We start from the raw sequence: 15,357 nt of genomic DNA, 5'->3' as shown, positions 1-15,357 counted from the left end.
AGACCTTGGGAAGGAGAGCCTGGCCAGGGAGCTTATAAGAGATTTGGTTTGATTAGTGTGACAAAGAGGAAGCTGGGTAGTACAAGTCAGGAGGCCAGAGATGTGAGTACAAACAGCACCAGGAGCTTAGCAGGCCTTGAGGGTGCCAGTTCCTGTCATGACAATACCTACTGGGGCAAACCTCTGGCTCAGGGACCAAGCCCTGCCATTTCCACTTGGTGGGCATATGGGTACAGGCAGGGGCAGGGCTGCTCTAATCCTCCACTGCTATTGTGCTGCTCCACACATATGAAAGACTGGCAAAGAGGATGGAGAAGATGGATCATGTATAAAACCATGCAAATACCATTTAGAATCAGGAAATAGTTCCAATTTTTATTCACAAAATTATTAATTGAAATTGCAAAACTAGACTTAGAGTTACAGATAATAACAAAACAGGTGGTCAATAAAACATTCCAGAGACACCTTGAAAAGTTCCAAAACACCACAGGCTAGGCTAGAGTTCCCCACATAACCTGTGGTTGCATGCAGTTTCCATTCACTCTTGCATTTTCTCAATGAGTTCCTCCTTATATTTGCCTTTTTCTTTCCCAACCTGTCGAGACTTGGCTTTGCGTTCAAGAATTTTTTTTCTGTCTTTGTCCAGTTTTAGCCTGGTGATTACCACCTGTTTCAAGAAAACAAACAGATCTTTATTTTTTTAAGTGGGAATAAGTTATAACCACCATCATCCTGAATAGAGCTTCCTTACACAGTAAAGAGCAGCTTAGGTCCCTTTCCTCTAGCCAGCCTCCTGTCCAGGAATTCCCTAAGATCTCAGGAAATCATTTAGATAGTTCAGTGATATGTTATTTGGGTTGGAAATTTTGTTCATTATCCCTGACAAGAAGCATTGCTTAAAAAAAAAAAAAAAAGTCTGCATTGCAGAGACCATAAAGGTAAGTTAACACCTAGCCATTCTGCCTTTAAGGATCTGAAACTCAGTAAAGAGAGAAAGACCCTGCAACACAATACAAAATGATAATGCAAAGGCAGAGCAGTGTATCCTATTGGGTGGGTATGAGGGCCCTTCTCCCCCGGGACACTGTGCAGAAATGATCCTGGAATACCTAGAGTACTTTTGCCACCAGCAAGAGGACAGAACAATCATCAAGAATGGCAAATGAGACAAGGGCCAAGATTCTTTTTAAATTTTTGGTGGGACTGGGATTTGAACTCAGGGCTTTGCGCTTGCAGTTGCTCTACCACTTGAGTAACACTTCCAGTTATCTCAGTTTTCTCTGGTTATTTTTTTTTGGAGACAGGGTCTCAGGAACTATTTCTCTGAGCTGGCCCCAAACCTTGATCCTCCTGATCTCAACCTCTCAAGTAGCCAGAATTACAGGTATGAGCCATCAGTGCCTGACTAAGAGCCAGAATTCCTGATGTCAAGCTTGCCTAACCTACTTCTACGTCCTTCCCTCAGTCACCTACGCAAACAGTGGCAACATATCAACAACTCTAACAGTAATGCTACACTACACGGCTGCTGCCACCACATAGTCAGGGACCTTACCTTGCTTGGGTGAATGCCCACGTGGACAGTTGTGCCATTGGCCTTCTCACGCTGCACCCGCTCGATGTATATGACATATTTCTTTCTGTATACCTGGACTACCTTGCCAATTTGCTGACCTTTGTAGTGTCCTCGAACCACCTACAACAAATTACAGAAGAGGATCTCCCCAGTTTTAATTCATGACCATCAGGAGGAAGCTAATTGTCAGGAACACATAGAGTAAATATGTAACTTTTTGTCCAAAAGCAAGGTAATCTTAGTAATCAAAAGCCATATGCCATTTTTATTATGCTAGGCTGGCTGGAAAATTTTCACCTATTTCTTTTCTTCTTACAAAAACAAAACAAAACAAATATAAAAAACTAACCTCCATGGGCTATGATAGTCATCACAGAACAAGTCTCAAGAATAAGAAACTAATCCATTTCAAGATCTAAATACAAAAGAATCGTTAAAGAAATTATACTGACAGTGCCAGGCAATCATTCAAAAACCCATGTTTTCAAAAAAATATTTTAGGGCTGGGGACATAGCTCAGTGGAGGGAGTGCTTATCTAGCAAGTGCAAGGCTCTGGGTTCCATCCCTAACACTCCATTAAAAAAATATATATAACCTGTAAAAATTATCCAGATAAGCACTTTAAAGAGAAAAGTAGAAAGCTATACACACTCTGAATTAGATGGGCATAGATGAGACTGATATATGGAGGATGGAAATATATATGTAAATATTGACAAAAGCTGTCTAATTAGGCAGGCAGAAAATAGCCTCAGAGATCACAATCAAATTAAAATCTCATGGGCTGCTTTCCTGTACTAAAGATCTGATTTGCTTAAAAGAAACAAAAAACAAAACAAAACAGAAAAACAAACTAGAGGGCTGGCAGAGTGATTCAAATGGTAGAGGACCTGCCTAACAAGCATGAAGTCCTGAGTTCAAACCCCCGTACTGCCAAAAACAAACAAAGAAAAACTATGGTTTTCTTGAAGGTCCAATAAACAGCAGATATAACATATAACTGATTGACAAGTACAGAGGAAATTCCACAAAGAACCCAAAAGCCTGCAAACTCCTGCATTGTCTACCTAGATCATTCAGCTCACTTTTCAAGGTGATTTTCAGACTGAAGAGGACAGCCATGCATGCCTCATTGAAAACACCACCGGACACGTTTGGATGGTCATGCCTTCCCAGAGGCATGGAGCACAGGGAAGGAAACAGATTTCAGAGGGAAAGCTTTACGTTTGGAACATGTTGGATTTAAAGCATCTGGTGTCATACTAGTGGAGAATTGGATACACTGGTGGAAGGCCACATGGGTCAGCAGTAGACATGGGAATCACCCGGAAATGTAATTCAAAGCCTAGTTTTGCTCAGGGAGCTGGTGGTGTGAGAAGTGACAGAATGCAGAAACATGAAAAAGCCAACATCTTGGAAGACTTTAAAGGAGAAACCACAGTGGCTCGAGAGAAAAGGAAATCACAGGAGTGTGGTGTTACAATAGCCAGGAAAAGAATATCAAATGCTGTGGAACCACTGAGTGCAAGATCAGGTATTCAACATGCTTGACAAGGCAGTCACGGGTGGAGTAGTGGGGGTGGAAGCTGTCCACAGGACAGTAATGAGTACACCATGAGAGAAGGCAAGGTGAGAGAGGAGGTGAGATTCAGAAGATAATACGAAAAAGCTGGGTGTGGTGGTGTGTGTATTAGTCTCTATTATTTAATCTGAGTTTCAGTTTCTTGCTGTCTATAAAGGAAGCAACAACTGATACCTCGTGGGCATTCAAAAATGGCATCTTGCTGGTGGAGTAGCTCAAGTGGTATGAGCGTATGTCTGGCAAGTGTAAGGCCCTGAGTTCAAACCCTGGTACTGCAACAATGGTGTCTTTATTTCTCCTTCCAGTCAATACTTTTTCATTTATTTTACAAGTACTTACTGATTCCCTGCTGAGTGCCAGGCTCTACACTGACGTGAGGCAACAGACAAGACAAATATTCTGGCCTTGTGGAGCTAAGTCTGAAGGATAGTAGGCAGTTAACAATAAATATGCTAACATGTAATCTAACTGGAATAGGGGACATAAGAACTTACCGGGATGACTAAAAATAACCTCTACTGTGACTAAGGTAACGGCTACCTGGTTTTTATCTGCCAAAACTGACCTGTGAGTTTTACTATATGTAAATCATGCTTGTTTTTTTTCTTTCTCCTAAAATGACCTCAAATGATGTTCATTGCTATGAAGAAAAATAAAGGATGTAACGCTATACTACTGATTAAAGGATCTGAGAAGGCTCTCTGAGTAACTGACATTTAAGATGAGATCTGAAATCACTGGCATGAACTGTAGATAGAGCATGGGGTTAGTAGATGAGACTGAAGAGGTAGGCCAGCACGAGATCACATAGGGCCTACAGCCAACAATTTTAGATTTTTAGATTTTATAGTATGCACATCAAAACGTGTGGATAGAAGACTGATTTGATCTTCCAGATGACTCCACTTTGAGAATGGTCAAGGCTAACAGTGGAAGCTGAAATGGCTTGAACTAAACTGCGAACAGTGGGACTCTCGACTTATTTTGGAGACAGAATCAATAAGACGTGGTAGTAGATTAGAAGAGGGAGAATGAGGAGAGTTATTAAAGGTAACCTAGCCTGGTGCCAGTGGCTCACAGCTATAATCCTAGCTACTCAGGAGGCAGAGATCAGGAAGATCGCAGTTCAAAGCCAGCCCTGAGCGAATAGTTCAGGAGACCCTATTGTGAAAAAATTCATCACAAAAAAGGGCTGGTAGAGTGGCTCAAATGGTAAGAGCAACAGTCTACCAAGCAGGAGGACCTAAGTTCAAACCCCACAGCGATGCCAAAAATGGAAAAAAAAAAAAGATAACCTAAAGGTTTATGGTATATGCAATGCAACTGTGAAAACATAAGTATCATTTACTGAGATGTGGAAGATGAAGGAGAATCAGATTTTGGAAGCAGTGTGAGTGTTAGGATGAAGAGTGTTCTTTAATAGGAAACTGGAGATGTCTACAAAGGATCTAAATAGAGATTTCAGCAGGTAATTAGATCTGTAGGTCAGTGCTCAGAAGTGATTAGGCCAGCATATATAAGAGGAGTTGCCAGCATAGAGCACACATTTACAGTTTTGAGAATAGAACATCACCTATTATTGTATACAATACTTAGGTAGAAAACACAGAGCTGGAGATGTTAGACCAGGCTCTGATGAACTCCAAGGTTAGGCAACAGAGAGGACATATTGCCAGTAAAGGATGTTGAGAAATTGGAAGTAAACTGTGAGCATGAAGTGTCAAGGAAACCAAACAGACCATTTTAACTGGGGTGGTGCCACCCATACCAAATGCTGTTGAAAAGTCAAGTGTAATGATGAGACCAAGAGTGTCCTCTGAATTTAGCCAGAAAAAGGTCATTGGTGACTTCAACCAATAAAGTAGTAAGGACAGGGATGATACTGGAGGCCAAGAGTTAATGGGAGGTAAAGTGTAGACAACTGTGTTGAGCTTAGCTATGAAATGAGGAACAGAGAGTAGTGGCTGGAAGGGAATGTGCAGCTGAGGAAGACAATCTGAATTTTTCATTTCTTTTGCAAAATTAAAGAATCTAACATTGAGTTTGCATTTCCTAGGCTGAAATGGGCTTAGGCACATGACTCTCCTTTAAATGAGGCATGTACTTTCCAGGTTGACATTTTCTTATCAACTCATCTTTCTTACTTAATTTGCCTACCTAGTCCCTATAGGCATTTGCCATTCCCCTATTCTAGAACACATCTGATGGGAAGGATCCAGAAGAGGTTCAAGCCATTGATCACACCTTTGAACTCTTCCCATTTACTCCTGTCACGTTCTCAGCCTAAACTTACCCTTAACACATCCCTCAACCGTCAGTGCTGAGTCCCAGAAGACACATCAAACCACTTCAACTTTTTTCTGTAATGAAAGTGACACTAAAGCTTATTAGGAAAGGAATACACTGTTAAGAGACTGAAAGTGGTTGTCTCCAGAGTGGGAAGGAGAATGAAGGAACTCCTTCATTTTAATTCATTTAATTCTCAACTGGGAAAGGGAGACCCAATGTTATATCCCAGGGCACATACGGTAGTATGTGGAAATATATTTGCTTGCCACAATGACAAAAGGGACTATTTAGTATTACTGCCATCTAGTAGAGAGACTAGGGATGCTGCTAAACATTCTACAAAGCACAGGACAGCTCCACAACAATGACCAGGTTCAAGGTGCCAACGGCTGAGAAGGTGCAAACCACACTGAGATTAAGATGCCCTACCCAAAATGTGAGCTCCACCCGAACAGGGGTTTTATAAGTTTTGCTCACGGCTGTGTCTAGAACAATGCCTGGTAAGTGCTCAATAAATATTCCTTCCAGGGGTGAATCATTTGCCCCCACTCCGCTTTCCCTCCCACACATCCCAAACTTCAGTTACAGAGAACAGAGGGCTGATACCCACATGGTAACTAAGGGCTCCAGTATTTCATAATTTTGCACCTGACTTGCTGCTGCTTCTCCATATTCCCTGCCAACCCCTGTCCATCAATCCCACTAAACTCCGAGACACCAAAACGCTACTTACTCTCATACTGGTTCAAAGGGCCACCCCCAAGCAATGCCTGGCAAACAAAAAGCCGTGAGTTAACCGAAAGCAGATTGTATTACTGTTGTTAAAGCAGGCACTGTCTGGCCTTCATCTCCGATCTAGCACAGCTGCAGCCACAGGCCTGCGGGGCCTCGAGGGCCTAAGTCTCTAAGTCCTCCAGGACCAGGGTCATAGGATGCACTCAAGCAGAGGCGGCGGCCGGACGGCCCACACTAGGTAACAAGGAGGCGAGGAAGTAGCGCACACACCTGGACCTCGTCGTCCTTGCGGATGGGCATGGAGCGCACGTTGTACTTCTGCCGCAGCTCCTTGGAGAGCGGAGAAGACATGATCTTCCTGCGCACGTGCGAGGGGGCATTGAAGTGGCGTTTGCGGTTTTTGCTGCGGTCCGAGGTCACGAAGGGGTTGAACTTCATGGTGGCCGTCTGCAAAGAGCAGGGAGGGAGGGGCGCTCAGTGGGGTACAGGTGCCTCTTCGCCACCCAAGACACTGCTCCCCATCCCCGCGCAAGCGCCCAAGGAGGAGTCGTGGCCTCGGAGATGGAGAACAGGGCACGTGAGTGGCCTGGGTGTCACAGAGTAGGACCGTGCTGGGGAGCACATGCCTGATCACAGGGGCTGGGGGAGGCACGGCGCCGGGGCGCTGAACGAGGGAGGCTAGGGCCGGGGATCGCGCAGAGAGACCGCTGCGGGTAGTGCGTGTTCCCACCGCACGCTGGGGAAGGGTGGCACGGGGCGGTGGGCTTCAGAATTCACGAAAATCACAAGCATCAACTCACCTACCCCGCGCCGGCGAGCTCAGAATGCGCAGGGCCGGAAGTGACGTTTACTTGCCGGCGAAAGCACAGAAAGATAAGAATGCTCCGTTCCTGCAGGACAAAAGTAGAATGGCACCCCCTGCTGCATGGGGTGAAATCGCAGCGCCATCATGGGGAGCCCGACTGGCCATCAGTCTGGAAAGCCAGAGTTGGGATCTCTGTCTGGTGTTAAAGACCTGTTTTTACCTATTTCTTGATTTTTTTTTGGTTTTGAGGATTAATCCAGGACCCTCGTGCATGGTAATGACCCGCTCTGCGAGCTACACCCAGCCATCACTTACTGACGTCCTTTTAATAGGCATGGCCATAGTCTCTCACCTACCCAAACCCTTTTTTTTTTAAATTTTTCCCGTTACCCACCAGAAGTCGTGGATATGTACTGTACAGCTGTCCTTAGTATTCTGGGGGACTGGTTCCAGCCCCCCCATACCAAAATCCAAGGATATTTAAATCTCTTCTATAAAATGGCATATTTGCATATAACCTACATACATCCTTTAGTCAACTTTAAATCATCTCTAGATTACTTATACAATTACACCTAATATAATGCAAATAGTTGCTATATTATATTGCTTAGGGAATAATGACAAGAACAATAAACCTTCACATGTTCAGCACAGATGAAAAAAAAAATCCAAATATTTTCCATCTGTGTCTGGTGGAAGTGAAACCTACCCAGGCAGAGAGCTGACTGTATATGGTTCAAGTGCTTTAAACACCATGATGCTCCTTCCAAATGCCATCTGCGACTGGCCCCCAAGTTTGGGGGCCCTACCACCATCCTACAAAACCACACAGTAGGGCTGGAGTGTTCAAGTGGTACAACGCCTGCTCCACAAGTGTGAGGCTCTGAGTTCAAACTGCATACTTCAAAAACAAACAGGCAGGGTTCTGGTGGCTCACTCCTGTAATCCTAGCCACTCACACAAGATTAGGAGGATCTCAGTTTGAGGCCAGCCCAGGCAAACGGTTCAAGAGACCCTATCTTGAAAATACCCAATATCAAAAATGGCTGGTGGAATAGAGCACCTGCCCAGCTAGCATGAGGCCCTGAGTTCAAACCCCAATACCACCCAAAACAAACACCCATGCAGTGGCAAGCCTGGGTTAAACCTGAGTTAATTAAAAATAAATTGAATTAAATTATTTATTGGGGCTTGAATTGAACCCAGGGCTTCACACATATTGCACTTGATGGAACTTTATAATAAGGAACTTGGTCTCATCAGCTTTATTTTCTGAACCATCACTGTTATCAATGTTGGCTTTTTCTCTGAAGCTTCACTTCTTATCTCACTGATAAATTCTGAGAGCCAGGAGAGAGCTGAGATTCCAAGCATGGACTTGAGATTCGGGGAGACCGGACTTCAAATCCCAGTTCTATTTATTGGGATTTGAATAATTCTACTGAATGACACTCCCTGCCCCTCACATTTGAATTTAAAGCAAGCACTTTCTCCCTTCCCAGAGATTTTAAGAAGCACCAATGTTTGAGGATCGATTTGAATCAAACACCTGGCCTTTGCACACCTGCGTCCTGGTTGTTTAGTCCTGGGGTTGTGGAGTCAAACCTGGACCCAAGTGTCTCTTCCTACTGCTGAATTTTGGGAAGCTGCCTGTCTCAGTTTCTCATCTGTAAAATGGGGATGGTCTTAGTAGGCACCTTGGATTGTTGTTCTGGCGATTGAATGAGTTCATCCATTTAGAGTGTTTAGAGCAGTGTTGGCACACAACCCTGAATTACAACCAGACTTTTTTTTTTTTCCGTACTGGGGTTTGAACTCGGGGCCTACACCTTGAGCTACTCCATCAGCCCTTTTTTGTGATGGGTTTTTTTTGAGATAAGGGCTTGTGAACTATTTCCCCGGGCTGACTTCAACCACGATCCTCCTGATCTCTGCCTCTTGAGTAGCTAGGACGACAGGCGTGGGCTACCGGCGCCCGGCTCAGACATTATTTCTAATAAAAGCGGAGGCTTACGTTTGGGGCTTGCTCCAGGATAATCCTAAAGCCATCCCTCACATTCCTGCTTTGATCATTAATCCCGATGATGCAAACTGTTAGCTTTCTGTATTTGATGTAAAAATGTGCGATGAGCCACAGTGGCTGGATCACGGATCACGAAATATGCTACCCTCACTTTCCTTTTTTTTTTTGACAGAACTGGGGTTTGAACTCAGGGCCTGACGCTTGCCAGGCAGGCGCTCTCACTGCTTAAGACACTCCACCAGCCCAATGGTGAGAGTTTTGGAATGGGCCTACTCGGGTTGCTGGGACTAGCCGGCCACCGCTCCCGCCTTCTCGCAGGCCCCGCCCATCCCCGCCCCGCCCACTGGGCCTCTCGGCCCCGCCCCGCCCGGGTTTTGAGCTCCCTGTAGGCAGGAAGTCAGCCGCATGCGCTGAGGCCATTCCTGGCTGGTCAGATGGATAACCCGCGTGGTCCCTGGGCGTGAAAAGTCTCCCTCCGGCTGCAGTGCTGTCCACCATGGGGGTGCCCAGGCTGCAAGGGTTGCGGGGGGGTGGGGCGGGGAGGCAGTCACTTTCCATGGCAGCCCAGGAGCAGCTGCTAGCGTGTGTGTGTGTGTGTGTGTGCATCCATTCATATTCTCACCTGCTCCGCTATGCATTGACTCGTCCACAGCACATTCACTTACTAAGTCCTTCACCTACTCAGCCGCTCACATGTTCATCCATTTGCCTTCACCTTTTTTGATATCTACATGGAGCCAGGTACAGGGCTTGATTAAAAAGATCTGGGGATGACTCTGCCACTGACCCCCAGTTTGTCACAGGTCATTTTAAAGGGGGTGGGGATTTCCCCTCCAGCTCTGATCCTTCCCTCTTCCTAGTTCCAGTTTTCTTTTTAGACACAGGCTACATGATCTTGGGACTGAGGAGGAACCACTGGAGTCAGACAGACCTGGGTTGGAATTCCAACTTTACCATCTGCTGACCAGTATGAGTTATTAAGTCCGTTTCTCCCTTCCTAAAAAGGAGATAATACCTACCTGTAGCAAGAATTAAAAAATTATTTATGACAAATGGAAATAAAAAACCACAGTTCTCATTTGATCCCTATTGCTATATCTTTTTTTTGTTGTTTTTTGTTTTTTGGTGGCACTGGGGTTTGAATTCAGGGTCTCATGCTTGTTACAGAGATGCTCTACCACTTGAGCCACTTCGATAGCCTTTTTTGTGTTGGGTGTTTTTGAGACAGGATCAAATGATCTATTTGTCTAGGACTGGTTTCAAACTGAAATCCTCCTGATCTCTGCCTCATGAGTAGCTAGGATTACAGGCATGAGCCTCCAGCACCTGGCTTCCATCCCATTTCTTCCCAAGTTTCACTCTGTCTGTGATTCCCCCCACCCCAAGCAAGATGGGCTTTGACACTTGAGCTTGTCTCTTTGTGACACACTGCTCCACCCCAGGAGAGGGGGAAGTCATTTTGCCCAGGTTACCAGCAATCAACCCAGTTCTCTATGGGTTCTCTATAATCCTTTATTTAAAAATCTTCCTACATGAAACCACTGTGATCCACATTGGGGTAGATAATGGGAGAAGTATATTGAAAGGAGAAATCATAATTTTACCCTTTCAATGCTGTATGTCAACTTAAAACTCAGCTACCAGTCTTTTGACCCTCTGCCAGGCTTTCTTGTGGAGAAATCTCCATTTTCCTGGCAGAAACCATATCTGGACATACACCAACTTAACTTTTCCTGTTTTTGGCTTCTCTAATGCAGAGAGGTCGGACACTTACAATGTGAATAGCGAGTACAGAGGCCTCCAGCACTGTCAAGTCTTTTCCTGTGGTCATGTTCATACCTTATTGAGGGGCATTTTGAGGAGGAGGTGACAACTTTGTCAGTTTCTCCAGGACATTTAACTTAGGGTTCCCCCATCAATCATATTTCATTGGCTTAACTAGAATCTCCTTAAATCACATTATGACAGCATGGAGCACAGCTGGTATAAACAGGTGTGGAAACATGCATAACTGAAGACTGGAACTTTGAAATCAGGAACTTATGACATGGCCAGGCACCAGTTACTCACACCTAAAATCATAGCTACTCTAGAGACAGAGACCAGGAAGCTCAAAATTCAAAGCCAGCCCAGGCAAATACTTCAAGAGACCCTATCTCAAAAATGCTCACCACATAAAAGGGCTGGCAGAGGGGCTCAAGTGGTAGAGTGCCTGCTTAGCAGTACCACAAACCACAGCCACTTTCATGTATGGAGTCTTCGGCTTGAAGCTAAACATGCCTGTGTTCTGGAGAAGATTCTATTTTTTGTGGGAATCCCAATATGGAACAATCGCCATTTCTGAAAAGTTACCATGGAGCAGGAACATGTTTCCTGCATACACCGCTTTGTTCTGACGCATTATTTCTTGCACATATTACGTGTACATGTTATTTCCACAGAAGCCCTACAGTTAATGGTGCTGGTACAGTCTGGGATCAGAAGACTTCCAAATTCTTTGTGTCCCACCGGGAAGAGTCCACGGCAGGACACGTGGGTGTAAAGGGAGTTTATCAAAGGTTAGGAAAGGAATATACAAATGGGAGCGTGGTGGGCACAGGTAGAGTCTGCTGAAAAAGCGTGCTTCTGTTCTTCAGGTGCTTTAAATCCTACATAACCTATGGGACGGGGAGATCCAGGTGATTCCCATGCAATAATCAATGAGTGGGGTGGGGCATGGGTGTTCCCTGCCAGGTGAGGGCAGTTCCTAAACCAAAGCATGGTTAATCTAAGATGTAGTATTTTTCTATGAGTCCTGAACTTTCCCTACTTTAGCCTACCTCACTATGAAGTAGTTTTGTTACTGTCCCCATCTTTACCCCAGGAAACTGAGGCACTAAGAGACTAAAGACCCTGACTGAGGCTACAGTTAGAATGCAGCAAGGTTCTGCAGGGGTTCAATAAGGATCAGCTTAATCCAGAGTGTCCTGGCTTTCTGAGCATGCTCACAGATCACCCCGCAGCCCACTCCCAATCAGAGTGCTCAACATACAACATAATCGCAAACATTTGGAAGTGCAAAAGAGAAGGTAGTTGGCCAGGGTGTGACTCGGTGGTAGACCTTGCCTAGCAAGTAGAAGGTCCTCGGTTTGATCCTCAGTATTGAAGAAAAATGAGAGAAAATAGGGCTTAAGTACAAGTGGGAGACACAATTCTTTTGGTTTTCATAAATGCTTGAACACATTTTGGGTCCTACAAGTGTCTGGACTATTGGTCTGCACAATAGGACTGTAAGAGGTGCTCAAGTTGCTTTTGCTGAAAAGCACTCCTTACCTGAGCCCACAAATTAACTAAAAACAGGAAAAGCCTGGCATCTTTGCCTCCATGTTTTATCTGTCTTTGCTGTAAGCCATTCTCTTTACAGTCACTTTATAATCACTTTGGATTCCAAAAAGGACAAAACTGATAATATCTTTATGACAATGAACTGAAGCCACCTGGAGCTGCCACCCTCCAGTGAGGACAGTTATCCCCAAAATCCTCTAAACAGTAACCTGATTGCTCCCTCCAGGTGATAACTTTTCAAAACTGGATCAGACCACCTGCCTGACCAAGATTGCTGGCCCCGACAGTCAAGAGACCAACCAGACTGTTTATGCATACCTCTGTCCCCTGCCCCAGTTCTTTTGTCTGTTTAAACCTATAGCTCATGTCTGAATCCCAAAGATGGCTAAAGATTAGCTGAGTGCTTACTCTGCCTCTTCCCATAGCATGTCCTGAGCCGTTTAATAAACCTCCTTTCTCTGCCTTCACCATGCCTTTTTATTTGGCATTTAAAGGTGGGTGGCCAGAACTGGCATATGGAATCTCAGGAGTTTGGGCCTTGGGTCCAAACTCCAGTTTTAGGATTACCTTACCCATAGACCTTCAATGACATTATGATCCTCTCTCTGCCAATAATAAATATATGGAATTAGGGTGCCAATGGTCAAACATGATGACAATGAACCCCTTTTCTAGAGCCTTCCTCAGCCCTCCATAGACATGATCCATATAGAACACAGACAACTGGAATTTCCTGAAGGTCAATGGTTTCTAACAGTTAAGTATCCTACGTGATTCCTTCAGTTCTCAACAGACCTTCTTTTCAAGATTTTCAGCATCTGCCCTCACTCAAGAATCAAATTCCATTCTCATTCTTTTTTGCAGTACTAGGGTTTGAACTTAGGGCCTCATGCTTGCTAGGCAGGCGCTCTACCACTTGAGCTATTCCTCCAAGCCTCCATTCTCATTTTGATTCTAGCTTCCAAGCACAACCAAAGCAGAAAGAATCACACAGCAATCCTTCTGAAAATCAGCTTTTTAATCTATTTGAACTCAACAAGTGGGGAAAAACTGAAATATTTTTTCCCCTTGAGATTCTGTTTACAAGAATGGGTCAGAGGTGTCTCTTCCATGGGAAACTGACATCCCCTATGTCCTCAGGTTTTATTTTTAAAATGCCTAAAAGTGGGATTTCAACTCATGTGCATGCCACACATTTCCTGCCGCCACCCCACCCTGCCCCACCCTCTACAGGTGCACATATTCACACACCAAAGGGACTCCTTCTGTAAGTGGGGAACAGAATGTAAAAAAAAATTCCATCCAAGTTGCCACAGACACCAGAAATAACCAAAGGCAGTCCATGAGCGCATCACTCAACTCATATGCAAAAAAGGAAGCTTTGCTAATTGGAATTCAAGCCAAAAATTACAAATGGCAGAGATGTGAGCTGTCCATATAGATAGTTTTAAAAAATCCTTCTACTGGAAACTCCCCTTCATTACAAAAGTATGCAAACAATCTTGATCTAAATGAAAAACAGGCAGGTGGCTCTCTCCATGGGACGTGAGGGCATAGCTAAAATTCCCTGGGTGGAATTCATGCCTGGACCACTGGCTCTCCCTTTTAGGACAAAAAGGGAAGGATGAGGGGGAGCAGCAGAGTAGGGACCCACCTGGGGAGCAAGTGGGGACACACTGGAGCCCCCTAGTGGGCTGGGAATGTGTTGGTGTGTGATTAGCCAATGGGAAATCTATGTCAAGTGGGCCAAAATGGGCTGCAGAGACGGTCAAATGCTCAGAGCCCCTGCGGAGTCTGGAAGGCAAAAGTCTAAAGAGAAGGGCAGGTCCATTTGCTCCACACAGCTAAGGCCTTGGGACCGATGGTAGCTGTCTGGGAGAAGCCCAGCCATGATTTTTGAGGGTTACGGAGAAGGATAGTTCCATGTGGACATTCAGTACACAGTTCATGTCTATGTGGCCCTCCAGGGATTGTTTCCAGTTACACAACTCCCACCCCTGCCCTTGCAGAGCCCACAGAGTGGTGGGAAGGCCTGGAGTGGGAGCCAGCCTCTCCACCAAGAAATGCTGTTGCCACACAGCACAGCAGCCGAGGCACATTGGTGTGTGTGGGGCGGGGGGGAGTTTGTTCAGAGGAATAAGGACAAGAAAGGAAGGGGTATCTGAGACCTGCCTCCTGACTGGTGGGCAGATCTGAATCTCCACCACTGTTGCCAAGCTACTGGGTATCTGCTTCTTGGAAGAATAGGATGGGTGGGGACAAGGAACATGAGGCCTGGGCTCTAGGATGGGCAGGAAGGGATGGGGCAGAAGTGAGAGTTGCAGCCACAGTGGCAAATCTCAGGGGCTTGCCTGGGAAGTACCATCCTTTGTTGAAGGCGCCAGGTGGAAGTGAGATCCTGATGCTGGGACCTCAAACTGGCTACCCGGGGAGAAACCAAGTGGGGACTGTGTCCAAATGGCAGGGGCTGCGAGATTGTCAAAGCCTGGGTGGGAGCTGGCAGTTGGGGACTCTGGACTGTTTCCCAAGAGGGGATTGCTGCCCTCCCAGGAAAGGTCCCCAGTATCCCTGGAGTAACCCTCTGTACCTGACTCTGGGGCTTCCCAGGGAAAGGAACACTATAGGTTCAGGTGGTTTAATTTATCTAAAATTAAACATGGGGAAAAAGAGGTAGCTGAGGAACCCGAGCCACCCCTGCCCCCCCACCTCCCACACACACTTTGGGATGCAGCCAGATCCTAGGCCTGAGGGCAGAGGGAGACAGGGCGCCGGAGCAGGGCAGGTGGTCTCCCTGGGTGCTCGGCCATTGGCAGGGCAGGATGTCAGTGCATCTTGCCCAGCTGGATCTTCTTCCAGGCCTCTGAGGCTGTGAAGATGCACGAGTCCAGAATGCCCGCCACAGTGAAGGTCCCGCCTATGATGGCACAGATCTGAAAGAGGGTGGGGGAGGGAACAAGTCAGTGCTGGAGGGAGCATCAGGCCACACCTCTCCAGCATCACAAGATGAACGAGCTCT

General features: G+C 45.7%; 2 protein-coding genes across 4 annotated transcripts in view; both read right to left on the bottom strand.

The window, feature by feature from the left end:
- Window positions 1–348: 348 nt before the first annotated feature.
- On the bottom strand, window positions 349–7,095 carry Rpl26l1 (ribosomal protein L26 like 1). 2 transcript variants are annotated; one of them, XM_020183582.2, is made up of 4 exons: window positions 6,987–7,095; window positions 6,457–6,633; window positions 1,559–1,699; window positions 349–670 (listed from the first exon to the last, which is right to left on the bottom strand). In XM_020183582.2, the coding sequence occupies exons 2-4, from the start codon at window positions 6,622–6,624 to the stop codon at window positions 542–544; spliced, it is 438 nt and encodes a 145-aa protein (XP_020039171.1). In that variant the 5' UTR covers window positions 6,625–6,633; window positions 6,987–7,095; the 3' UTR covers window positions 349–541. The 2 variants fall into 2 exon arrangements, with proteins under 2 accessions (XP_020039171.1, XP_073914706.1); XM_074058605.1 differs by having other exon boundaries at window positions 6,991–7,047.
- Window positions 7,096–13,338: 6,243 nt separating this feature from the next.
- Window positions 13,339–15,357, bottom strand: part of Ergic1 (endoplasmic reticulum-golgi intermediate compartment 1) — a 107,680-nt gene continuing 105,661 nt past the window's right edge. For both annotated transcript variants that reach the window (XM_074058603.1, XM_074058602.1), the window contains exon 10: window positions 13,339–15,271. In XM_074058603.1, the coding sequence (XP_073914704.1) occupies window positions 15,164–15,271 (108 nt within the window). In that variant the 3' untranslated portion in view covers window positions 13,339–15,163. The remainder of the gene's footprint in view (window positions 15,272–15,357) is intronic.

The sequence above is a fragment of the Castor canadensis genome, chromosome 16, assembly GCF_047511655.1.
Source record: "Castor canadensis chromosome 16, mCasCan1.hap1v2, whole genome shotgun sequence".
Lineage (NCBI taxonomy): Eukaryota > Metazoa > Chordata > Mammalia > Rodentia > Castoridae > Castor > Castor canadensis.
Note: the sequence above shows the minus strand (reverse complement) of the source record. Positions and strands in the feature narration are given on the sequence as shown.